The sequence below is a fragment of the Labeo rohita genome, chromosome 8 (genome assembly GCF_022985175.1).
Source record: "Labeo rohita strain BAU-BD-2019 chromosome 8, IGBB_LRoh.1.0, whole genome shotgun sequence".
Classification (NCBI taxonomy): domain Eukaryota; kingdom Metazoa; phylum Chordata; class Actinopteri; order Cypriniformes; family Cyprinidae; genus Labeo; species Labeo rohita.
In genome coordinates this window covers 9,505,416-9,531,391 of record NC_066876.1, presented here as the reverse complement: position 1 = coordinate 9,531,391, position 25,976 = coordinate 9,505,416, and the positions used below count along the sequence as shown (strand labels likewise).

Genomic DNA, 25,976 nt, shown 5'->3' with positions numbered 1-25,976 from the left:
ACTAACAATTCACTATTTTTTTTTTTTAATTGGTCTTATGAAGTATTCTAATTTGTTAAGATAGTGAACTGGTGGGTTTTTGTTAATTGTGAGCCAAAATCATCACAATTAAAAGAACCAAAGACTTGAACTACTTCAGTCTGTGTGCATTGAATTTATTTAATACACGAGTTTCACAATTAGAGCTGAATTACGGAAATAAATGAACATTTCCACAACATTCTAATTTATTGAGATGCACCTGTATAGCGGTTAATGAACCGGAAGTCTCGCCCATAGGGTTACTTCTGTGTTGAAGAATTAGGTAAACAAAATTGCTACAATGTAAAAACTGAAATGTAAAAATATAACTGCTTTAAATCATCCTCAATATGGCAAACAAAGGACAACAAATACACGAACATTGAAAACTTTATTTTCACTACTTATTCACAAGCAAGACCTGATATTGCATTGAAATCACCATTCTGTAGGGCTGAACAAAATAATATAAAAGAAAATTAGGTTAAAAAATTTACAGAACAATAAAAATACAATAGGAAGCATTCTTTTTCAATGTGGAAATATCATGAAAGACTGAAAACGAGATGAAAGTGTTGACAGGCAGGTCGACACGACATCTTACAAATACACACACGGTTCTGACAAGAACAGTGAAATATTGTTTTTTAACAGAACGAGCCTATTGCAGGAATGTAACATTATCTGTACATGCATAAATTTTCATAATTAGTTTTAAAACTATCTAAACCCTTACCATCAATAAACAAAATATTAAATCAATTATCTACAAATCACTCAAAACATAGGTTTTAAGGCACTATATTAAATCTCTTTCTCTTTCTTTTCCCAGTCAGTGTGTTCCCTTTGACATGAACACAACCATTACAACAGTTTACCTCTGTCCTACTTTAAAATTAATTACATTTGTCTAACAGTGCTGTTGATTAACTGTGTTGTAGACTGAATAAACTGGCAGTTTGGAAATTGGATTTTTTTGCATGAGCTAATTAGCAGCAAAAGTCTTTGTACCTATGCATAGTTGATTGTTCAGTTTACTGGTTATATGTTTGTTTTTTCTTCACTGTAGCAGTCTTTTAAGGCCAGGGTGAGTTACATGTCAAAAACAAACTCTGTAGACTGCACAACTGGTCAGTTATACTAGAGGAATGTCCTCCATGATAGCTTCAAATTTTTTTTTAATGGCTAAAACCAAAACAAAGTGTGTTTATCTATGGCTAGTATAAGAAAAAGGTCAGTCATAGCCAGTTAGACTAAACAATACTGATCTCCAGGAGTTTTTGGTTTGGTACGTGTGTTCATGAACAAGGAAAATCTGATGATATGACATGACTGTGTTCAGCTTTCAGTATCTTGAAGCTGAATGACTTGATCCAGACAAACGGAGGACAACCATATGGAAAAAACAGACGAGAGAGAGGGTGGGAGGAGAGGCACGAAAAACATGACGAGAGATCCAATGAGGTGTGGTCTGATGAGGAGGTAGAGAAGGATGCTGGGACAGGTCTGCAAGGTAAGGGTGTTCATGAACTGGGCATGAACATGGTCCATGTGTACTCGAGCACAGAGGGAGACACAAGGAGGATTTCATCTCTGCAAAGACAGTGAGATACAGTAAGTCAAAAGTGTTCATCCATATAAATGCAAAATGCTGAGCAGATATTAGAGACAGGAAAGAATAAGATAGGAAACAATGACAACAGACTGACTTAAATTATGAAGTAAATAATCACAGATAAGAAGTATGGTGGAAAGCTTAACAGAATGTCATGGGCAGCGTTGGAGAGTAACTAGCTACATGTAACGGAATTACGTAATTTAATTACAAAATAAACGTAACTGTAATCTGTTACTGAGGAAAAAATATGTAATGCAAACAATTACAAAGGGGTTACATCTGAATATTTTCACACACAAAGATTTGATTGACTGCTCTAAAACATGAGACACCAAAGTTTCAGTAATTTAGGACACAGAACAGGACACATTTTTATTTTTTACTTTTTTTTTTTACGTTTTCCAAGGCATTGTTAAGATGCTAGTGTTTCCTGTCATAGCTATGCAGAGTTTTGATTTCAAAAACAGTATCATAGCTACTAAACTATTTCTAAGGATTTAAAATCTGTATTTAACCTCAGAACGATCTCAAAGTAAAAAGAAGTGCTAAAGTCTGATTTTGTGGTGGCTGTGCTTTAAAATTAAATTATGATCTTAATTGAAGTGATTTTGAAAGCCTGACATCAGTGTTGAGTTTTACTGTAAAGTTAACTCTGCCTGCTTTAAATGATTACCAGTAAAAAAAAAAAAAAAAAAAAAAGGGGGAAAAGAGTCATTAAATGTAATCGGTTACATTATTTCAAGTAATTGAAATAGTTACACTACTTGTAATCAGTAACCCATTACATTTCCAAAGTAACCTTCCCAGCACTTGAGTTTCATATAAGCTCAATTACCCAAAACATTATTATAAAAAGACTGCTGTATTATAAACTTCCATTTCAAGTAAATTTCCACCAGCATGTTTCTCCTTTTTGTTTATGCATAATGTATAAAGGGTACCATATTATTTATCAGCGATATTAAATATTTTTAATTGATCCATATTAGCGGATACTGCATATTTAATTGGACCATTTTCACAATTCTTACCTTGGCCATCATCTAACGCTCATTTAAAGTAAATCTTTAAAAACCCAAGTAATTTCATAACACAAATATTTACCAAAAAATACATATTTTTACTACGTCATCATAATAAATAAATCATAATTTTGAGATGCCTATATTTACTTGCAGCATTTAAAAAAAAACAACAAAAAAACGATTTTTAGTTGGATCTATTTAGCTGATCTATTTAGACAAAACTTTAATGTCATTAGATATTAGCCATAAGATTAAAATAATTACTAACTAATAATTTTAATATATATCAACCAATCAAATCAAAAGATGGATAATTTGTATTTCTGAAGGATCATGTGACAATGAAGACTTAGAAGTAATGATGCTAAAAAAAACAAAACAAAAAAAATAAATAAAAAGCTTTTCAGCACAGGAATAAATTACATTTTAAAATAGATAAAAATAAAAAGTTATTTGAAACTGTAAAAATATTTCACAATATTACAATACAATACAATATTTGACTCTATTTTTGATCAAATAAATATATAGCTTGGTGAGACGTCTTTCAAAAACATTTTTGAATGGTTTATGTCAAAACCAGCAAATGGGAACATGATTTAAAACAAACAAAAATTAATGTAGAATCTGTGACAGACAAAACACAAGAAGAATTTTGTGTTTTTATACAGTTAAGTGCTTTAAAAAAAATGTTTTGTTTGCCTTATCAGAGTTGGCTATAAAATTTTGTGGGAACACTTTACAATAAGGTGTCAATTGTTATCATTAGTTAATGTATTAAGTAACATGAATAAACAATGAACAATACATTTCTTACACTATTTATTAATCTTAGTTAATGTTAGTGAATAAAAATACAGTCGTTCATTGGTAGTTCTTGTTAGTTCACAGTACATTAACTAACGTTACCAAACACAACTTGTGATTTTAATAATGCATTAATAAATGCTGAAATTAACATTAAGATTAATAAATGCTGTAGAAGTATTATTCTTTCTTAGCTCATGTGAACTAATGTACCTTACTGTAAAGTGTTACCATTTTAGGTTACAACTAGGCAGTTACGTGGCTCCGAACTTCGTCTGGTGTGTGTAAGTGTGTGTTGACCTTTTTGCTGCATCAGCACTTTTTTGCTGTTTTCTCGGTTGATCTGGTTTCCCTTTAATCTCACGACTAGGATTAGAGACCATTTCCTGAACAAAGTCCTGACATGAGTTTGAATGGCTCCCTAACCTAGAAGATGCTCTTGTCCTACCAGTACATTTCTGGTTCTTATCTGATGCACTGCGTGGAGTGGTTTGATCGCTAGAAGATGCTACACTTGATGCTCTCTGAGGGAGAAATTTAGATTGCGTTGTAGACGCCGTATTTGAATAAGCAAAACGACTAAAAGCAGTTGCCTCAGCAGAATGGGATTTACAAATGTTAGACTGCTTTTTGAGAAACGCACGATCTGCGTTGGACTTTTTGGAGGGTTTGGAATCATTCTCCTCCATTGTAACTTTACGTCTTTTCTCTGATCCATCAGTTCTGCCTGATTGTGCGTCAAGGGCTTCGACTGAACGTGAACCAACTTTGCTCACAGGTGCAGATGCACGGCGTGTTTTAATAAACGTGTTACTGCGCAACGGCGCTGACACTTTCAGACTATTACCCCGTGATTCGTTAACTTTAGGTTGTCGTGACTGGATAGCAAACGGTCCCAACCCTCCAGTAGAGTCATCTAATGAGCGAGACGAACCTGACCCGTAACTACGAACGAAAGTAGTGTCACGCACAAGACCGATAGAAGCTAAACTCTGTGTGGACGTAGAGGACTCGGGTTCATTAGAGGCAGAAAAAGACGAGCATGAGGAAGAAGAGGACGGCGCTCTTACGGGACTGCAGTGAAGGCTGCGTGAGAGCGTCCTCATGTGGCTGCTCATGTTCTGCGAGCCAGCAGGCACTAGCACCGGACTGGAGCGAGGACTGTTTCTCATGGGGCTCCGTGGGGCTCGGCCGGATTTGGTCAGATGCTTGGTCCGGGAGTGGCGCGGGCTGCTACCATTACTGAGAGGGGACAGAGGGGCCTCCAGGTCCTCCAGTCGCTGGGTCAGTGCCAGCTTTTGTTGAATGGCCATGCGGAGGAGAGAGTTGAGCGTCTTTTTCTCATCCTCAGCGGCGGCGAGCTGTCTCTGCATCTCATCTAACTGAGTTACGTACTGGTCACATCTGTAAAAACGATAAGGACACAGGAAACAGGAACGGAGATAAATATGAAATGAAATAATGAAAGAATAAAAGGGATTACTTTTTGCATAAACATCCCTTAAGAAAACAGTTTAGTTTTTATTAGAAACTGATGCAAGAATGTGTAGAAGAGTGCTGTCCTCAAGAGAGCGCCACACACACATACACACAAACACAGAAACTCCCTGGTGCCTGAACAATAAAATGCTTCACTTTAGAATTGATGTATATGAGCAAAAACAAAACCAATACACAGTTAATAACCTTCATCTATCTATCTATCTATCTATCTATCTATCTATCTATCTATCTATCTATCTATCTATCTATCTTTTATTCTTGAGCAGCAAACTGGCATATTAGAATGTTTTCTGAAGGATCATCTGACAATGAAGGCTGGAATAATGATGCTGAAAATTCAGCTTTGACATAACAGGAATATATTAAATTTTACAATACATTAAATAGAGCAAAAGCATAAGAGACTTCTTTTTAAAACATGCGGCGATAACAAATAACATGCACGTCAAAACAGCTGCACTATACAGTTGAGGTCACAAGTTTACACCCTCCTTTCAGAATCTACAAAATTAATTATTTTACCAAAATGAGAGGGACCATACAAAATGCATGTTATTGTTTATTTAGTATTGTCTATTTAGACCTGAATAAGATATAAAAGACGTTTACAAATAGTCCACTAAAGAAAATAACTGAATTTATAAAAAATGACCCCATTAAAAAGTTTACATCCCCTTGATTCTTAATACTGTGTTGTTACCTGAATGATCCACAGCTGTGTTTTTTTGTTTAGCGATAGTTGTTCATGAGTCCCTTGTTTGTGCTGAACAGTTAAACTGCCTGCTGTTCTTCAGGTCCCACAAATTCTTTGGTTTTCCAGCATTTTTGTGTATTTGAACCCTTTCCAGCATTGACTGTATGATTTTGAGATCCATATTTTCACACTGAGGACAACTGAAGGACTCATATGCAACTATTACAGAAGGTTCCAACGCTTCTGATGCTCAAGAAGGAAAAAATGAAGCATTAAGAGCCGGGTTCTATTTTGAACAGAATAGAGATGTGTAAATTTTTCTTATTTTGCCTAAATATCATATTTTTTCATTTAGTACTGCCATTCAGAGGCTACAAAAGATAGTTACATGCTTCCCAGAAGACAAAATAAGTTAAATTTATCCTGATCTTCAAATTCAAAAAGTTTTCAGCCCCTGGCTCTTAATGCATTGTTTCTCCTTCAGATACATCAGTGAGCGTTTGAACCTTGTGTAATAGTTGTGTATGATCCCCCTTTTTTGGTAAAATAACTAACATTTTGCAGATTCTGAAAGAGGGATGTAAACTTTATATTTATTTTAATATTTTCTAAAGTCATTAAATAACTGTAAAAATCAACTGATAAGTGTTTGAACAAGTTATGCAGTTGGTTGCAATCTTAAAAATCTGCATTTATTTGTAATGAGTTCTAGATTTTTCTTTTTACAGTCACATGACTGAAAACGTTATCCTCGCTTCCACTGCTCTCTGCTCCCTTGACACTTGATCTATGGACTTCAGGTCTGAGTGAGCTGCCCTCATCTGCACATGGGATCAGAGAGCGTGCACGTTAATCGGCATGTGAGAGGAGCTCGTGGGAGACCGGGCCTTGAGATTATAATCTTATTAGCTTGCTCTTAAAACAGGGTCACGGCTGTCTAATCTCTGTGGCTCTCTAACCAAAGGCCTCTCATATGTCTTTCTACAAATGTAAACAAACACTCCCTGCATATCTTTCACCACAGTGAAGGTTGCACTGTAACTAAAATGTCTCTATAAATCCTTACATCGTGTCAGCTGATGATTTAGATATTGTTAGACAGCCCAAGACAAACTATCAGCAATATTCTAACTAAAATTGATTAGTTTTTCCTCAGTTTGACAAGGGAAAGATGGAACTGGGAGAATCTACTTGTCCCATGAACTTATCTGCACTCTGTCTATAAATCAAACCAGTTTACAAACAACCAGTTTAACCTTTAAACCCCATAATCACTCATTAGAAATGAGTAATGTACTGTACGAGCAATGACCTGAGAAACTCCCATGGCCTGTGAGCACACAAAGCACTTGACGCACGTGTAATCCCATCATACCTGCTTGCAAACATGACGCGAAGGGAGGAGAAGGTGGCTGCATCCTCCTTCAGGGCCTTCAGTTCATTTCTTAGCTTCATCATTGTCTCTGTCACCATACTCTTCTCAGTCTCATACTTTGTTTTCAGGTTGGTTAAAGCTAACTCCGCTGTCTGAGAAGAAAACAAACAAACCAAAAAAAAAAGTAAATGAGTCATATGATCTGATTAACATCAAAGGAAACCATGTACTCGAGTTCAAAACATTCTCCAAACTGTATAGAGTAAAAGGTACATTTAACAACTATTCAATCAATTTGCAATAAACAGTGATAAACTGATACACTGCACTAGTCAACCTACAGTATATTTGGCCATTTATGACCCTGGACAACAAAACAATTTATATCATATTACATCTAAAAGCTAAGAGCTATAAATAATCTTTCCATTGATGTATGGTTTGTTAGGATAGGACAATATTTGGCTGAGATGCTATTTGAAAACTATTTGAAAATCTGGAATCTGAGGGTGCAAAAAAAATAATAATAATAATAAAATAAAAAAATAAAAATTAAAACATCGAGAAAAATCAGCTTTAAAGTTGTCCAAATGAAGTTCTTAGCAATGTATATTACTAATCAAAAATTAAGTTTTGATATTTCAATAGGAAATTCACAAAATGTCTTCAAGGAACATCATTAAAAGTATTTTTGGTTATTGCTACAAATATACCCGTGCTACTTATGACTGGTTTTGTGGTTCAGGGTCACATTTCAAGTGTATTAGCAATGGTCATAAATGATTCCCGCTTAAAGATTAAACAGAAGTGTTAGTTATTTTTATATCTGCTCTGAAACCTATCCTTGTCAGTGATAATGTACATTTTCTGGTAAAATATTTTCAATAAGTGTCAACTACTTTAATTACATGGAAATGAAGCAGTTAACCATCACAACTGGCTACTATGTTAAAAGAAATAAAGGTTCATGAAACTTTTTCTGAGATTTTAGCAGAGGTGTTTCTGTTGCACATCATAGATGACAATGTTAGCATGTTTATTTTAAATGTTGGAGAAAACGGGTTAATTTTGGGCTTTTTTGCGCTATTTTCAAGTGCGATTCATTCAAATATTGAGTGTAATAGCGGTTTTTACAGCTCCCTGACACAACCAATTAAAAGGATTATACACGCCGCAAAATCAGCCTTAAAAGTTAATAGAGGTGCAAAAGCGCGTTCATATATATGTTTTCGATGCAGAGTGCAAATGGCTGTGCATTTACTTGCGATGTTAACTCAATGGGAGTTCACTCTCTTCCCTCTTCCCCCTTTGCTCCGCAGCGCACCACGCCCACTTTTGCAGCATTTTTTAAAACTGTGGTGAGAACTAACCAGTGCTAAACAGGGGGCTTCATGAAAATTCCTTTTATTTTTACTAGACCTTTAAAGACTTTTTAATAGTTCACCAGAAAATGAAAATCTGTCATCATTTACTCCCCTTCATGTCGATCCAAGCCCATAAGACCTTCATCTTCAGAACAAAATTAGGATATCTGATTAAATCCAAAAGCTTTCTGACCATGCATAGAAAGCAACGCAATTCACGGCCCAGAAAGGGACACATTTAAGGCCCAGAAAGGTAGTAAAAAGCTGGCATTCTCACGTAGAACCAGGATGTGCTGTGCTTTGTATACAAGCAGAGGAAGACACACACTGTACATAAAACAGTCTTTGTAAACATGTCTGAAGATTTTGACAGAGAGGATGACTTGCAATTTTCTGAGCTGGAAAATACAGAAGATGAACTAAGACAGATGGACATTCCACGTCAGAATGCCAACACCTGCGTCAGCAGAACCACACACGAGATGTAGTACTTGTGAACACATGAACACATCAAAGACTGACAGGAAAGAGAAGAAATAGTTGAATAAGGTCGTTACTTTTTTGTTTTCATCGTGCACAAAAATATTCTTGTAGTTTCATAAAATTATGGTTGAACCACTGTCACATGGACTATTTTAACAATGTCCTTACTACCTTTCTGGGCCTTGAACATGTCAGTTGCTTTGCTGTCTATGCAGGGTCAGAAAGCTCTCAGATTTCATTAAAAATATCTTAATTTGTGTTCCGAAGATGAACAAAGGGTGAACTATCTCTTTAAGTACATTTTTATATTTAGTATGCATTCAATATCTTACATATCTAACATCTGTACCTGTTTATTGGCCTTTAGGACAGTTCTGAGGGTGGCTATCTGCTCTCTCTTGGTGCTCAGGAGTGACTTAAGTTTTAACACTTCCTCAATCAGTGCCTCTGTGTCACGGTCTGATTCAGTGCTCCCTCCTGCTGCTGGAGAGGACAACAGGTTACGTTGCCTGCACAGGTCCACCGCCACCTGCAAAGGTTTCAAAAATAAGTAATTTTTATAGCACATTTAAACAGTGATGGTGACTGAAATGCTTGACAAAATTAATTACAACACAACATAAAATGCATGACATACAAAAATAATCATGAGCATAGTATAAAAACAAAAGCAGAGCAAAACCTTAGATACTGACATGATTTCAACATTTTCTTTTCTTGAGTTGACAGAGCAAAAGTGCAGCTATAATCAGAGTTTTGTTGTTAAGACGGATACAGGCAGGCATCCTAAGGCAGCTTGGTCTAATCGGTTCATATTTTATGCTCTACCTCCTCAAAAAAAAAAAGCTGCTTAAAGGCTTAAATGAAATGTCCCAATGAGAAGCTATCATTTTATTCAGCTGTCTTTATTTATGAAAATTGTTGTGTGTACACTTTCTTATATTACTATATCTTATATTATCATATTTCTTTTCATCTACCATGAAATCAAAAAGTGTTTGTGGCCCTGGTGTAGACATACCTGTAAATGTTTAATCTGGCAGCGTATGACAGCTACCAGATTGCGCACATTGGTTGGATCCCTAAAGTCTAGCGTAGGAGACCCTGGACAACTCCCGCAGCTGGATGACGTGTCTCCGCTCCCTCCGCTGCCCAGGTCCAACACTTCACCTGACCGCCTGTGCCTGCGGAGCGATCCACGGAAGTGGTGTTGCTGCGAATGGTTGTGCATTCTCCCGGCTTGTGCTCCTTCACGATAGTAATCCAGTGTAACGCGACTGGGCGTGAGATTATTACAGACACACACATGATGGTAAAGATTAGCCAGCTCCTCAGAGAAGGCCAGAAGTTCCTCCTGTGCGGCACTGAGGTGGCCTTCAGAGTCTGTGGCGACCTGCCGCGTGGCGCCAATTTCACGTTCCAACTGTCCTATTCGTTCCTGGTCCTGTCGGCTAGCAGCGATACACTGGCGTATTTTATCAGCGAGTTCCTGCGCCTCGCCTCTCCAGCGTTCTTTCTCCTGCTTGTAGCGCTCCTCCAGGGCTTTGGAGCGTTCGCCAACCTCTTTCAGCTCCTCACGCAGATGCACAAGCTCCTCATTGGCCGCTTGCATGCGGCACTCTAGTACCTCTGTGCTTTGTGCATCAACTTCATAGTAGGTGATGCCATTTTCAGCATCTTGGTTCTGAAGGGACCTTGGAGACGGGCTCATTCCATTCTCTTGTTCAGCAGGCCTTTTTAAGGCCATACTCTGAAGGGTCTCCAAATGTTGGGTCAGCTGATCCATCTTCACCTGTTGTTCACTGAGAGCATCTTTAGACTGGGCTAACTGCTGCTGGAGGTCATGTACAGTGCTGCTCAGTGTGGCTTTCTCTCTCTCCACCTGGACATGGGTACACAAACAATATGGCTCTCAATAAAAGTACTGTGACAAGATTTATTTAGAGCCTCAAGATTTCCGTTATGCAGAAAGTTTAGTGTATAATGTGGAATGTTTCAGAATTTGCCAAATTTTGGATGAATAATCAAAAGTAGGTCAGTACACTTGAATTAAAATATGGTATGGACTACTATCTGTGAATATTATGCCACAAAAATACTATGTAAAAAGAAAATCTATACGTTCTGCATGTTTCTATGTGAATGAATGGCTGAGACACATGGATTAATTTACTACACACATAACGAAGCGCATGTGACGCCTCAAAATAATTAGTCTAAATCTCTAGAACAGTCACTTCATAAGAATTTTACCATTTCTTTCGAGAAAAACTCATAACAGTTATCTTGATCATCTTAACACAGAGGTCTCAAGCACAATTCCTGGAGGTCCACAGCTCTGCAGAGTTTAGCTCTAACCAGCTCCAACTCACACCTGCTTGGAGTTTGATTTTGAACTTACAAAATACAGTTTAAATGCAGTTTCAAACGATCCCAAATACAGTTGTAAATGATCCCAGCCGAGAAAGAAGGGTCTTATCTAGCAAAGCGATTGGTTATTTTCATTAAAAAATACGATTTAAATACTTTTTAATCTCAAGCCCTTGTCTTGCCTTTCTCTCCCTGAACTCTGTGTATTCTGACTCAAGACAGTTAAAGTAAAAAAAACTTTGTATGACAAGACGAGCGTTTGGCATTCAAAAATATATATATAAATAGTATTTTTTTAATTAAAAAATAACCGATCGTTACGCTAGATAAGACCCTTCTTTCTCGGCTGGGATCGTTTACAACCACATTTGGGATCGTTTGAAGCGGCATTTAAACTGCATTTTGGAAGTTCAAAATCAGGGCACCATATCAGTTCATTATATGGAGAAAAATCCTGAAATGTTTTCCACAAAAAACATAATTTCTTTACAACTGAAGAAAAAAAAGACATGAACATCTTGGATGACAAGGTGAGTACATTATATGTGAATCTTTGTTTTGGAAGTGGACTTCTCCTTTAAATATTTTTAATAAATTGCTGTTAAATTGTACAAGTTTTAGATTTTGATTAAATAGACATGCTTTCTGATTAATATATTTTAATTTAACCATTAAAACAGAGTCTAGAAAAATTAAAACTAAAAAGAATTGAAATGGTAAAAATGGAATTTTGGGAAAAAAAACAAAAAAACAAAAACAAAAACAAACAGAATTTGGTGTCGAATAAATACATTTCATATTTTTCATAGGGCCCTATTCATTCTGATCCAAAAGTTTTGGATAGACAAAACTTGAGAGAAACTTCATACAGATACTGTAAAATTTAATTCCAGGACTTTCAAGGGCTTTTTTTTTTTAATTTTAAGGACTTGAATCTCACTCATCAACCAATGTTTTTTCATTTCAAATTCTAAAAGAGAGAAAAAGATAAAAAAAAAACAAAACCCTAATTTAAAAAAAAAAAAAAAAAAAAAAAAAAAAAAAAAAAGGCAAAATAAAGAGAAGCACATGCAAAGTATTGCTACTACAGTAAAGCATTACAAATAGTACTACACTTTTACTATAGTAAAACCACTGCTAATTTTCTTAAGGGATTTGTATTTGTATATATATATATATATATATATATATATATATATATATATATATATATATATATATATTTATAACTGTATTGTTTTCTACTGGTAAAAAATAAATAAATAAATAAATAAATAAAAGATGTGCAAAATCACAAGCATTTTTTAAATCCCTCTTTAGGAATTTTCAAGTCAAATTCAAGTACTTCAAGCACCTTGTACGAACCCTACTAAAGAGACTAGAACTACACTTAAGGAAGGACCACTTTAGACTGATTTATGCTAATTAAAAGGCTTGAAATTTCATTCACAATTTTCTAAGGTTTGAGTAAGAGTCCCATTCCCTCTCTTTCCTAACTTTCCTATAGAACAAGGACAGAAAGACCAAACCGTAATTCAAAAAATAAATAAACAGAATCTATTAATTATACATTAAAAAAAGTAAATAAATAAACAAAACAAACTGGACTGTCTGGGTGGGTGAAAAAAACTTGTTTCAGTAACTGACTGAGCAGGAAGTGGTATGAAACAGGAAGTAGTTCATCTGTCAGATGTTCATCTGGTTTTATACACGAAACTGCTAAGTTAAAAATAAAACACCCCACAAGATGATTTTACAGGCCTTTACATCACAGGGTTTGAATCATCTCATTCTTGGTCAGAGATTAAGATCTGAAGAGAAGGGCATCAGGCAATATGAACCTGGCTACTCATCAACTTTACTTGCTCTCCTGACTTATAAACGTTCCTTAAGAATAATGAAACCAGTGAAACCACTGTTGGATGTAACTATATGGGATCTTTGTTATTTGTTTACTTATTACTTTAGAAAGTGTTTTTTTTTTTTTTTTCCACAAAACCTTGCTAGGTATATGTAGTAAATCTTCCATAAAAGAAATAAGCCCAGTGATGCCATAAATTACAAGAATTTTAGCTATTAACACCCCTTAGCTGTTCCAAATTCATTGCAAACCACTGCTTCATGATGACTGACATGGCTGTAGAATTTGCAATGCAACATTGTGCAGATCTGGTCCAGTAAGAAAAACATGCATCTGACACTTAATTTGCAAAGTTAAATTTGTATGTCAGCGTATGCAAAACAAGGTCAGGAAGGAACACACAAATAATTCTTAGAAAGTTTTCAGTAATGAACCTTTGATGTAAAACTACTGCAACAGCTTATGAAGTAAGTGATAATCATGTAGGATGTAAAGATGTTTCCTCACCTGCAGCAGCTGTTGCTTAAGTTTCTGGCTGTCTGATAGGTGCAGTTCACTCAGCAGATCGGCCACCAGTCCAGGAGCCTGAGGTCTGAGGAACATGTCGCTGTTTCTGGGTGTGGAGCACCTGTTTCTCTCCATCCCTTTGGAGTTATTATACCCACTGTCCATCTCCTCCTCCTCCTCTCCAACCTCCTTGTCTTTCTCTCCATCTCGGCTGTCGTCCAGCTGTAGCTCTAAGTGGCCGATGGAGTCGAAGGGGTTGAGGGAAAGGGCGGTGAGCTCTCGTCTCAGGCTGTTCTTTTGCTCCCTCTCCTCTTTCAGGGCCTCAAGTGCCTCGTCCAGCTGACGCTCTGCAATCTCCCTCAAACGCCCGGCCTCTTCTAGCTGCGCCCTCATCAGCTCCAGCTCCTCATCTTTATGGGTCAACTCCAACTTCACTGACTCAAACTCCACCTGTGGACATAAATGTAAAAGTTTGGTATGTGATAGTCGAGTCTGTCTCAATCTAGTTGTAGTAGTAAAGCACATATTACTACTACTTGTTGGAAAACTAGGTATAAAGATTGAAGAGACTTGATTATTTAGCTTAAATTAAAAAAAAAAAAAAAAAGTTTAAACATAAAAACCAGTGATATTACTTTTGTTCTATTACAGTATTTATTTCATATTCTGAAATAGTTTCTATTAAAAAATATCTTTTTAATTAATATTAATTTAATCATTTAAATAAAATTGAATTTATTAATATTATAATTTTGTTGTGCCTTTGTGTTTTTTTATTTTTTAAACATTTATATATATCTTAAATGTATTATTTTAGTTTTAATCTAGTAATTTTAGTGAAATTTTGCTGTGACAATTACTTAAAATATTTTTTTCTATAATATGCATTTTATTTTTAGCTTTATTTCATTTTCTAAAACAATCTTAATAGTTTTAGTTAATAATAACAACACTGGTGAAGACACCAAGACAATTTTGACTAGGTTTATGAGATGTCATACACTGCAACTTTCCACTTGTCTACATCCTATGTAGCTCCCTGCCCTCAAAACATACCGGCACAGTACTAACTTGTTAGGCTGGATTAGCCTGCCTTTACTGATCTGACATCATATAACTAATGACCACAGTAATAAACAAACAATACCATAATATTTCCATTTTTATGAACACAGATTACAAATTACAGTAAACAAAGCCAGATCTTTATCCACTTCATGACACCACAGCCATTGCCGGACTAATACTATTACACTCTACAGGTGAGTTCACACCTGTAAGTGACACCCATATTTACACTAATATCACAGTGTTTAAACACCAATACTGAATAACTAATTCAATGCAGTGCACTGTGGCAACAATAATATCAAAATATCTCCAAACCAATTTAAAGTAATAGTTTACAGCCTCAGGTCATCTAAGATGTAGGTGAGCTGGTTTCTTCTTTGTAAAAAATTTGGAGAATTTTTTTAAGCTGTTTGGACTTTCATTCTGATGACACCCATTCGTTGCAGTGGATCCATTGGTGAGCAAGTGAAGTAATGTTAGATTTATTCAAATCTGTTCTGATGAGAAAAAAAAAAAAAAAATCTCAGATGGCCCGAGGGCGAGTAAAATTCAGCTAAATGTCATTTTTGGGTGTACTATTCCTTTAACACCAAACAGGTTTAACTGTTAGCATTCATAGTGTTACACTGCAGTGTCAATCACAAAATGCTGCATGTAATGAGAACTGATGGTATTAACTCACAACTTGCTGTTAAATTCTTGAGACATGACACATATTTGTTAATAGTTAATTCACTATAACTAGTCTAGTTACTGAAGTCAACACTTAAGGACAACTCAGCTTAGCTTATTTGTATATTCACAGTCTAAATTCACCCTGAGCAAACTGGTTTTTAGTCCAACAGGGAAGGCGTTCCAGCCTCTGACCGACTGAATATTCATGCGGGATGTGAATAAAACCTCTCGTGTGCAGTCCCTCAGAAGGAAGGCTTTGTTAAAAATCAGCTGAGGCCGAAGCACTACAACAGAAGTGTTTGTACTGCTGTGACAGCAGCTGCAAAAAACATTCAAAGTCACAAGACATCTCTACCGAAGCAAAGACTTATGTCCAGCAAACACTAAAATAAAGTGCTTAAAGGACACCTATTATGCCTTTTGTTAAAATATGTAAGTCTCAGGTGTCCCCAGAATGTGTCTGTGGAAATTTCAGTACAAAATACCCCACAGATCATTTATCATATCATTCTGAAAACTTCTATTTTGAGTGGAAGCAGAAACGCTGTTTTTGTGCACGTCTCTTTAAATGCAATTGAGCTGATGCTCCATCCCCTTTTCCAGGATAGAGCTGTGCCTTTACAGCTTGTACCTTGGATATTCTGCCAAAAAAAAAAACCTGTTTGGTTTTGATTATCATGTCTATCACACTAAAATCATGCATTTTAAAACCATATCAGTTTAAAGGTGCCATAGAATGCATTGATACAATAATTTAAATTATCCTCTGATATCTACATATAAATCCTCCAGAAACAGTTGTACATGTTCATCTACAACCCAAAGATTTGTCCCTAGAACAAAACGGTCTGTTATTACCTTATTTGGAAGGGTCATGAATAATAATGATAAGCTCTTCTCTGATTGGCTGTTTCACAGTGCGGCTCATTTCAGTAGCTCACACAGCAGGAAGGAAACACAGGGAGGAAAATATATATTTAATCAGGGAGCCGCTATTAATATGCAGGGCATTTAAACTGCTTTCGAGTGCACGATCACTTTTTACTTTCACTTTCGAAATTTGCGTTCACAGGTGCTCTGTGTATACTAGAGCAGCAGTACTTCCCACACATCTAACAAGATCAGATGCTTGTCAGTGGTGCTCAGGATCTGTAAATCATTCGCCATTGTCCTCAGTCATCTCTTCTTTCTATAATGTAACAGGCTACTACCGCTAGCAAGCAGCTAACCATGCCCCTTTAACGACTTGTGTTATTTTTTTAGAGCACGTTATTTGTTTTCCGTGCTTTTCTGAATACAGACACCAACCCATCCCTGCACAGCCTAAAACATAAAATTTATCTCCATGATCTGCCATTTTCGCTTTTGGCCTTGCTTATGTCTGGTATATGCAAATGTTGAGAGCGTAACTATTAATGATCCTGACTATAACGTCACAGTCTGTGATATGTTGGGATTCACCAAAATTCTTTTGCACACACGAGACTTACATTGAGGAGGAGGAAACAATAGTGTTAGGGGCTCATAGCGGTATCGCTTGTGAAAGCAGAATTATAATAAGATCCTCTTCCTACGTCACGAGGTAGAGCGAAACCTGAGCGGCTCGTTTTTTCCACATGCTTGCAGAAAAATTTACTGGGTTGTTCTTTTTAACATTTTCTGGGCTGGTAGATGCACCAGGGACCCGATTATACGACAACACAAACAATACCTAAATATGAGATTTGTATTCTCACACACCTGGTTCTCCTTAAGCACTGAGACTTGTTTCTGCAGGGAGATGTTCTCCTCCTCCAGCTCACTGTTATCCTGAAGCTGCTGCACCTCTCGAGTCTTGTACTCCTTCATCTCCTCTCTCATGTGGGTCTTCTCCACCTCCAAACACTCACACTCCTAGAGTCAGGAAAAGTAGTCAGACAGGGCAAGTCAATAAAACACAGAATAAAGTGATGAGACATTAGCCATTAGATCTGCAAAAATCTCATGGTGGTAGCTTCATTAATACACTCTCTTTGTTCCATTTAATGCAAATTCTCTAAAAGGATGGTTTAAACAAATTTAATTTTATGGTGTCATGATTTACATGTCCATATCCCATTCCAGACCTTACTTTGGAATACAAAAGGTGAAGTCTAGCAGTCCCAGGTGCATTTTCTCATACAATTAAACTGAATGAAACCAGCCACTGAGGTCAAACCTGGCATGACACATTTTAATGCACTATATTTCCACAGAGATTGCAAGCTGATTTAGAATAGATAACATCTCATCTCTCATGAGAGGTCAGAGAAGATTTTATTATTTAAAAAATAAGTTCAATAAGTAGTTCACTGTGGCCTTTCTTCTCTTCAAGCTGACACTGAAACTCAACCCGGTTTTGTCACATGATCAGGCCTCATGAAAACAAGGAATCTTATTTCCACTTTTACTTTGATCAGCAAGCGAGCCAGCAGAGTGCATGTTATTCAGTGGCATTTCGGCTTAGAGCATTTCATTTTTCTGATGTCGTTACACACATTGTTTTTTTATTTAAGAACATGAGTCTCATTGTACAGCTCATATAACAAAGGCAGACTTATGGTTATGAATGCACATTTTATGTAAACACTAGCCTTCTGATTGATGTTGGTGTGTGTACCTTCTTCAACTGGGTGGAGAGCCCGGCCAGTCTCTCGTTTTCAGCCGAGGTATTGGCCAGCATGACACGGGCCTGTTTAAGCTCCGCCTGCAGCTCATCCATGCGAATCTCCATGGCTGCCTCTTTAGTGGCCGACTCCTGCAGGAGCCTCTCTTCTCGACTCTCCCCATCTGCGGCTGCACGCTTATGGCTGCTCACAGAGTCTGCCAGAGCCTGTAAACATATACACGGACATGAATCAAACACTCATCTTCATTACACTAGCAGAGGTTTTGCCAATTCCCAACACAAGAAGAAATAAAACAATTCAGTTGACTGACTAAATGGACAACCATCCAACCCTGACACAGTTTACAGCCCCTGCGCTACTTTGTGTGAATTTCTGAAATTCTTCAAATGAGAACAGCAGAGCTGTTGAAAGTTAAGTTGTCAGTCTTTAATTATTTTGAGTAATTTGTTTACTTGCGTAGCCAATAAACAACGACAACTGTATTGAGAGCAGGCGAAGCGAAACTCTATACGTTACCCGTGACACTACATTACATTCCAGCTTCATTGCCAAACAGAGGGTGTAATTACAATGGGTTTAGTTCATGCTAAGGCTGCTGTGGTGCTTGGACAAATGGTGACAAATATACACCAGATTGTCTCATACTGATCTGATTTGTTACAAGATGAATCAACGCTGGCCAGGTTGTCATTAACGTAGCCACACTCTTTTCTCTGAACCTTATAATTTGAGTCATGTGAAAGCATGTGGGAAAAACATGCTTGTGCTACTCTATAATTAATGATGAAAGAAAGACTGCAGAGGGGGAAGTGAAGTGTGCATGAGAGAGCCTGTAAGAGATGTGCAGGGGAATTTATACCTCTGTTCAGTACACGTAAAAGCAGGACATGCTGTTTAAAAGACTAGTTCACTCTAAAATGAAGATTTGCTTTCCCTCATGTGCCTCAAAATGACCTAAGGCCAATATAATAAACAAAAAGTATCCAAAGTGGTCCATGGTTCCAAAGCCATGTGATGATGGCTTTGTGCAAGACACTAAAACCAAATATTTACTGTAATTCATAGCCTTTATTCCAGGGTCGGAAATTAACGAGGGCTTGTGGCAAAAATGCCACCAAAATGAACAAAAACGAGACATTCCAAACAATAGAGGGAAAAAAAATGCCCCTGCACAAATAAACAACGTATTACAGCTGTTGCAATTACAATTAAATGTGAAAATGAACGAAGTGTCAATACTTGGAATTACATTTAGATGCTCACACTGCATCAGATTGATTTCACACACTGTTTTGCGCAGGGTTGAGCCTTATAACCAATCAAACGCGATTGTGTTGAACTTAGAAATGCATTTGCCAGAAATGCATCAGACGTCAGAATCATGTTCCATGAATATAAGACGATTTTCTCAGTATTTTAATTTTTTTGCACCCTCAGATTACAGATTTTCAAATAGTTGCATCTTAGCCAAATAATGTCCTATCCTAATATACATCAATGGAAAGCTTATTGATTCAGCTTTCAGATGATGTATAGATGTATAAATCTCACTTTAAAAAAATTGACCCTTATGACTGGTTTTGTGTCACATATGAAGAGCAATAATCTACAATAATACAATAATGATTTTTGTCATATTATTGCAGGCCTATAAGTTCCTGTTTGTTTTTGCAAATATTGCCCCTTAATGGAAAAGTTAATTTCTGACCCCGCTTTATTAATATTGTATATTTTCATATTTTATATTTTTACTGTTTTCTTTTTCAGTTAAATTTGTAGTAAATTGTGTTGTTTGTAATTTTTATTAGTTTTTTTTTTTTTATGTGTCTATATAATTTGTATACATTTTTATTTTAGTTTTAATCGTTTCAGTATGTCAAGGTAAACTAAATGTAAACTAAATGATTTCATTGTATATAAATTAACATTTTCTACTAGTTTTAGGTTTAGTTAACTATAAAAAGCTGCTTAGACATTCTGCCTCACATCACCTTATATACATGAGGACAGAAAATAATACTGGTTTGGAAAAACACAAGAACAGCATACACTTCTACTTTTGGGTGAACCATTTCAGTGAAAAGATTTATTTTTCAACAAAAATATTCATTAGTAGAATCCTGGAAGACTAAACATGAAACGACGATGCAATGTGTACATCTCGAGTTGTACATCTAGATGTTACAACTGTCAATTTCTTTTTCTAGCACGCTAGACTCAGATCTGTGCATTCCAGGCATCTCACTCTACCACACTCACCTACTTTGCCAATTTCATGCTCTACTAATCAGACACACAGAGAGAGACATACACAAGCCTAATCTTCATACCAGAGGGCTGGGTCTACAAATGTGCCTCATGTGTGAACTTCACATAAAAATGAGTGACATGTTAGATGAAGGCAAACCCATAATATGTGCACATATAATGCTCTTAAAATGTTGCTAATTTTAAATTGTTGTAAAAGGCTAAAAGCATGGATTTTGGGGAACAGGCTTATGTAATAAATCGGCTAACAAAAAGCACCGAAAGGGCTCATTCATATCAGGCTTACAGCATATTTGTTTTCTACTTTGGCCATAAACCACATAAACTGATCTGTCTGAACAGTACTATCCCAAAATGGTAAAGTCCGAGAAAAAGCAACGGTTTTAAAAGAGACCCACACAATCTCCAAAATATAGGAAAATAGATGTGCTTTTTTCAAACACTAACCAAAACATCTGGAAAATGACAAATATATATATATATATATTTTTATTTTTTTATTTTTTATTTTATGGGAAATGGACAGCTAATATTTCACAAGGGCTCAGAAATCTACAGGTATTAATTTATTATTTCAGCCAAAAAAATTTATATTATCAATATACTTACATACAGGCCACTAGATCAAGCATTTTGCTGGCTTCATGAATCATCACAACTAAACCTTTTTTCTTTACCATCATGTGTCTGCAACTGTCAAGCAGAGGGATATAAATATCTGACTAATTTCAGTTACTCCCCTGGGTCCCATAGAAGTGTACATGTTATGTAATTAACATTTCATGTTCATTTTAACCCCCAAATTGAATGTTTAACCTAAAACGAAATGACAAGTTCTACATGACAGTGACAAACAGGGAAAACAGGTCACTGAAAGTAAAATGTACTACAGTCCAGACAAAACATTTGAGTATGCAAACTATCCATGTGTAAGACCACAACGATATTAATCACACAGGGAAGACAAAGCTTCAGATTATTCACCAGAAGAAAGGCAAAGAAAAATATCCCCAAACTGACTGTGTAATAGCTAAAAGAAATGCGTTTTCTCAATGCTTGATTGTTATGGACAAAATCTCTTTATGGGAAAAAAAAACAAAAACAAAAAAAAACAAAATGCATATCTGGTTGCAGGTCTGTTCTGACCATGTAAAATAAAGCAGTGAAACCCATATTATTATAACTCTGATGTGAAAGGTTGTGTCCAAAATAAACAAATTAATGTGTTCTCAGAAGCCAACATGAACATGCTTTGATGCCCTGATTCTCAAAAATGATAAACAAAACTATTCAAGGTAATAGGAAATAAAATCCAGATTATATTTGATACATGTTCACTTGTTTCAATAATAAACATGATTTGTGTTGACCACAGTATGTTTTGTGTGACAAATTATTAGCCGCCGTAAGCAAGAAAGACAGAAATTCAAGAGACATTTAGAGAACAAATACTTTAACCTATGCCATAACGAACCATTTGCAGAAACAAATAAACTACAAATTCTAGTACAATAAGCCAGCTATTTTTCAACTCCTTAATTTCAGCTTCTACCCCTCTTTTCCTTTTAGCTGTCTATTGACTGACCTCTCTGAGCTGTTGCATTTCCATCCTAAGGGCTTCATGTTCTTCCTCCAGCTGGCCGTGTTTGATCTTCAAGGCAGCGCTCTCCTCCAGAACGGCTAGGCCATACCGTGCAGCCTGTAACTTCTCCTCATTGGCTTCCTGGAGTTCTGCCGTCAGCCTCTCCACCTCTGCTTGAAGCCCCCCGTCTCCTTCTCCTCCCATCCCCTCCAACTCTCCATCGCCCTCCTCCAGCATCCTTTGCCCAACCTCGCACTCCCGACCAGAACAGATACTTCACTTCTGTCTTGTCATGTCTGTGAAAAGATAAATGTTAAGGCCCATTCGCATGAAGAATAACGACTATATTAGCAAACTGTAACAATAACTATTTTACGATAACATTGTTTATTACAAGTACATGTTGCAGTTATGTCGTCTGCTGGTTTAAATGCTCAAGCTTGTTAAAACTCAGGTGGATTCTGACTGGCTGACTGTCAATGTTTTTATTATTCACCAGCTGAAAAAAATCATTCTGAAAGTGTTTTGGGACACTAATATTATGCATTCGTGACCCTGGACCACAAAACCAGTCATAAGTCAAAATATTTGTAGTATTAGCCAACAGTATTGTATGGGTCAAAATTATCGATTTTTCTTTTATGCCAAAAATCATTAGGATATTAAGTAAAGATCATGTTCCATGAAGATATTTTGTACATTTCCTACCGTAAATACATTAAAACTTAATTTTTGATGAATATGCATTACTAAGAACTTCATTTGGACAACTTTAAAGGCAGTTTTCTCAATATTTTGATTTTTTTACACCCTCAGATTCCAGATATTCAAATAGTTGTATTTCAGCCAAATACTGTCCTATCCTAACAAACCATAAATCAATGGAAAGCTTATTTATTCAGCTTTCAGATTAATCTCATTTTCAAAAAATGTACCCTTATGACTGATTATGTGGTCCAGGGTCACATTTGGGAATGCAACATCAACCACCTTCCCAAAAAGTGACAGGTGACCACAAATGTTTCTTGGTCATCCATATTTCTTGCAGTAGGACAGAGCAGCTTCGACATTGCGCTAAACATCTCCTCTTCTGTGCCACAGAAGAAAGTAAAAAGTATGGGTTCAGAACAGCATGATGACATTAACTATCACTTACAGCAACTGTAATTTTCACATTCATTGTTTTAAATGTGATATGTATAAGATTACTATCTGTCCTAACGTGACAAACCGATTAGCTTCTTCAAAACCTACAGCACAGCTCAAAGACCTCAGACGTAACATTGTTATGAGATTATCAGAGCTGCTAATCTGGCATTCAATGAGACGGTCTCGCATCAGAGCAGCAGGACATAGTCGAATGCGATTTAGTCCAGCAGCTTAAAAGACTTCTGCACTTTCACTACAGCAGGCAATATGTCATCTAATGACATCTCGGTCTTACATGGACTATAAGGGACAGCTCACCCCAAAATGAGAATACGTCATTGCAGAAAACAACATGAGTTTCTTTTTACTGAACAACACACAATGACAGTCTGAGTCACCATTCACTTTAACGGTGGCGGAATTTTCATTTTTTGGTGTACTGTCCCTTTAACGGCATCCGATGTTAGTGTGAACTATAAGCGTTTTAAAATAACAGACACACTGACAGTTCTTCCTTTACTTCTGCCTCACAGAGTCACATATTAACACAATCAGAGCCAGTTTATAGACATAGGTTCCGGTTTTGTCAGAAAGCGTCTGTATTTGCTGGTTTATTGACACTGTTAGTGCAGGAAGTATTTGATTACACTTTATTGTAGCTATATGATTACACATCATTCCAATACACGAATCCGGTTGGCCAGGCTATGAAAGCAGATTGTTATTAATATAATGTCTAAACCTTTGTGCTTTTTACAAGGTGACTTTGAAAGTGACAAAACCCTATAAGCTAGTTTGTCAACAGTTTGGTGTAGCCACAGTGCTAACTAACATATTAACGTAAATATTACGGTTTTCCTGGCGTTAGCAACACGTTAGAAAACACCCTTTCTAGTAAGGTAATTGTAAACGCGGCGACTGTTGTCTAAAAATGAGCAACGGTTCAGTTGCTGAAGTGTCTGTGCAAGCTTAACACATCCGCCTTATTTCTTCATTTGCTACAGGGTTCGGTTTAGCTGTGATGAAACTGGCGGTCAGCTGGCGGTGCCTACAGATAAAACGATAAAACGGTCGCTTTTAATCGTTTCTTACCTTTATATTTTGTTGACAGAATCATGAATAGACGGATGAGACATGAATTTGAGCTCGAAGGAGATCAGCCCTTTCCTTGCGCGCGCTCCAGAAGTCAGCCGTTTGAATGAATGCACGAGCACAGCTCTCTGAAGAGCAGCTCAACAGCCAATGACGCGAGTCCACTTCCGCCTCAGGAGCGCACACTCGCGCAACTTCAGTGAACATCTTACAGGATGTGGTTGTGTCGATGAATATAGTTAATATTACGTTGTCATGTAGAATACAAACGTGAAAGATTTAAACGTATATTTTAAAATGATGTGTTTATGTAATTTTTCTTATTGGGCGTCCTAAATTACACTGATTACAACATAGTACCAAAGAATGTACCTGAACTGTACCTAAACTACCAACCACAAACAAACTACCAACATGGCCACAAAACATCTAATTTTTTTAGTCAGTTAGTTATTTGAGAAATGATGACAGAAATATGGGCCTGCTTCATACTATGCATTTGGGAGTTTCACATGTACACTACCAGTCAAAAGTTTTTAAATAGTAAGATTTTTTAAATGTTTTTTTTTTTTTTTTTTTTTTTTTTTTTTAAGAAGTCTCTTCTGCTCACCAAGCCTGCATTTATTTGATCTAAAGTACAGCAAAAACAGTAAAATTATGAAATATTTTTACTATTTAAAATAACTATTGGAATATCCTTTAAAATGTAATTTATTCCTGTGATTTCAAAGCTGAAAATCATTACTCCATTCACATGATCCTTCAGAAATAATATTATGATTTGCTGCTCAAAAACATTTATTATTATTAGTATTATTATGTTGAAAACAGCTGTGTAGAAATTTTTCAGGTTTCTCTGATTAATAGAAAGTTCAGAACAGATATAAAATTATCTGACTCCAAGCTTTTAAATGGTGTAGTATATAATATATAATGTTACAAAAGCTTTTTATTTTAGATAAACGCTAATCTTTGGATCTTTTTCAAAGATTCATCAAATAATCCTGATAGAATGTACTGAACTTATTAAAAATTGATAATAATAATAACAACAATAATAATAATGTTTCTTGAACAGCAAATTAGCATATTAGAATGATTTCTGAAGGATTATGTGACACTGAAGACTGGAGTAATGACGCTAAAAATTTAGCTTTGATCACAGGAATAAATTAGTTATTTTATTAGTTAAAGTAGTTTTATTAGTTATTAGTTAAAGTAGTTATTTTATTAGTTAAAGTAGTTATTTTAAATAATAAATATATTTCACAATTGTACTGTTTTTGCTGTATTTTGGATCAAATACACTACCGTTCAAAAGTTTGGGTTCAGTAAGACTTGTAATAGTCTTTAAAGAAGTCTCTTATGCTCATCAAGGCTGCATTTATTTGATTAAAAATATAGAAAAAAAAAAAAACAGTAATATTGCAAAATGTTTTTACAATATAAAATAATGTTTTTTATTTTAACATACTTTAAAATAAAATGTATTCCTGTGATGAAAAGCTGAATTTTTATCAGCTGTTACTCCAGTCTTAAGTGTCACATGATCCTTCAGAAATCATTCTAATATGCGGATTTATTATTAGAATGATCAGTGTTGGATAATATCAACAGTTGTGCTGCCAAATATTTTTTGGAACCTGTGATTTTTTTTTCTTCATGAATAACAAGTTCATGAAGAAAAAACTTTTAATCATTAACTTAATACATCCTTGGTGAATAAAAGTATTAATTTCTTAAAAAAAAAAAAAAAAAGAAAGAATAAAAATGTACTGACCCCAAACTTTTGAACGGTAGTGTAAATGCGGGCTCAAATGTTTCAAATGTTTTGTGAAATGTGTTCAATGTTTCAAAAACCTT

General features: G+C 35.9%; 1 protein-coding gene across 1 annotated transcript; it reads right to left on the bottom strand.

Annotated features, from left to right (window-relative positions):
- Positions 1 to 393: 393 nt before the first annotated feature.
- On the bottom strand, positions 394 to 24,270 carry zgc:162200 (uncharacterized protein LOC558638 homolog). The gene is made up of 10 exons (XM_051117714.1): positions 24,114 to 24,270; positions 21,876 to 22,168; positions 18,013 to 18,225; positions 17,115 to 17,267; positions 13,629 to 14,078; positions 9,912 to 10,772; positions 9,240 to 9,419; positions 7,044 to 7,195; positions 4,542 to 4,875; positions 394 to 1,614 (listed from the first exon to the last, which is right to left on the bottom strand). The coding sequence occupies exons 2-10, from the start codon at positions 22,107 to 22,109 to the stop codon at positions 1,609 to 1,611; spliced, it is 2,583 nt and encodes an 860-aa protein (XP_050973671.1). The 5' UTR covers positions 22,110 to 22,168; positions 24,114 to 24,270; the 3' UTR covers positions 394 to 1,608.
- Positions 24,271 to 25,976: the final 1,706 nt, after the last annotated feature.

What these genes read in the sequence shown, in the direction of transcription:
- zgc:162200 (XM_051117714.1), bottom strand. Translation starts at nt 22,109, where the DNA reads ATGCTGGAGGAGGGCGATGGAGAGTTGGAGGGGATGGGAGGAGAAGGA. An exon ending in AAATGCAACAGCTCAGAGAG is followed by an intron (nt 18,226 to 21,875) that starts GTCAGTCAATAG and finishes ATATGTTTACAG; the next exon opens with GCTCTGGCAGACTCTGTGAG. An exon ending in GCCAGATTAAACATTTACAG is followed by an intron (nt 9,420 to 9,911) that starts GTATGTCTACAC and finishes AAACCTTTGCAG; the next exon opens with GTGGCGGTGGACCTGTGCAG.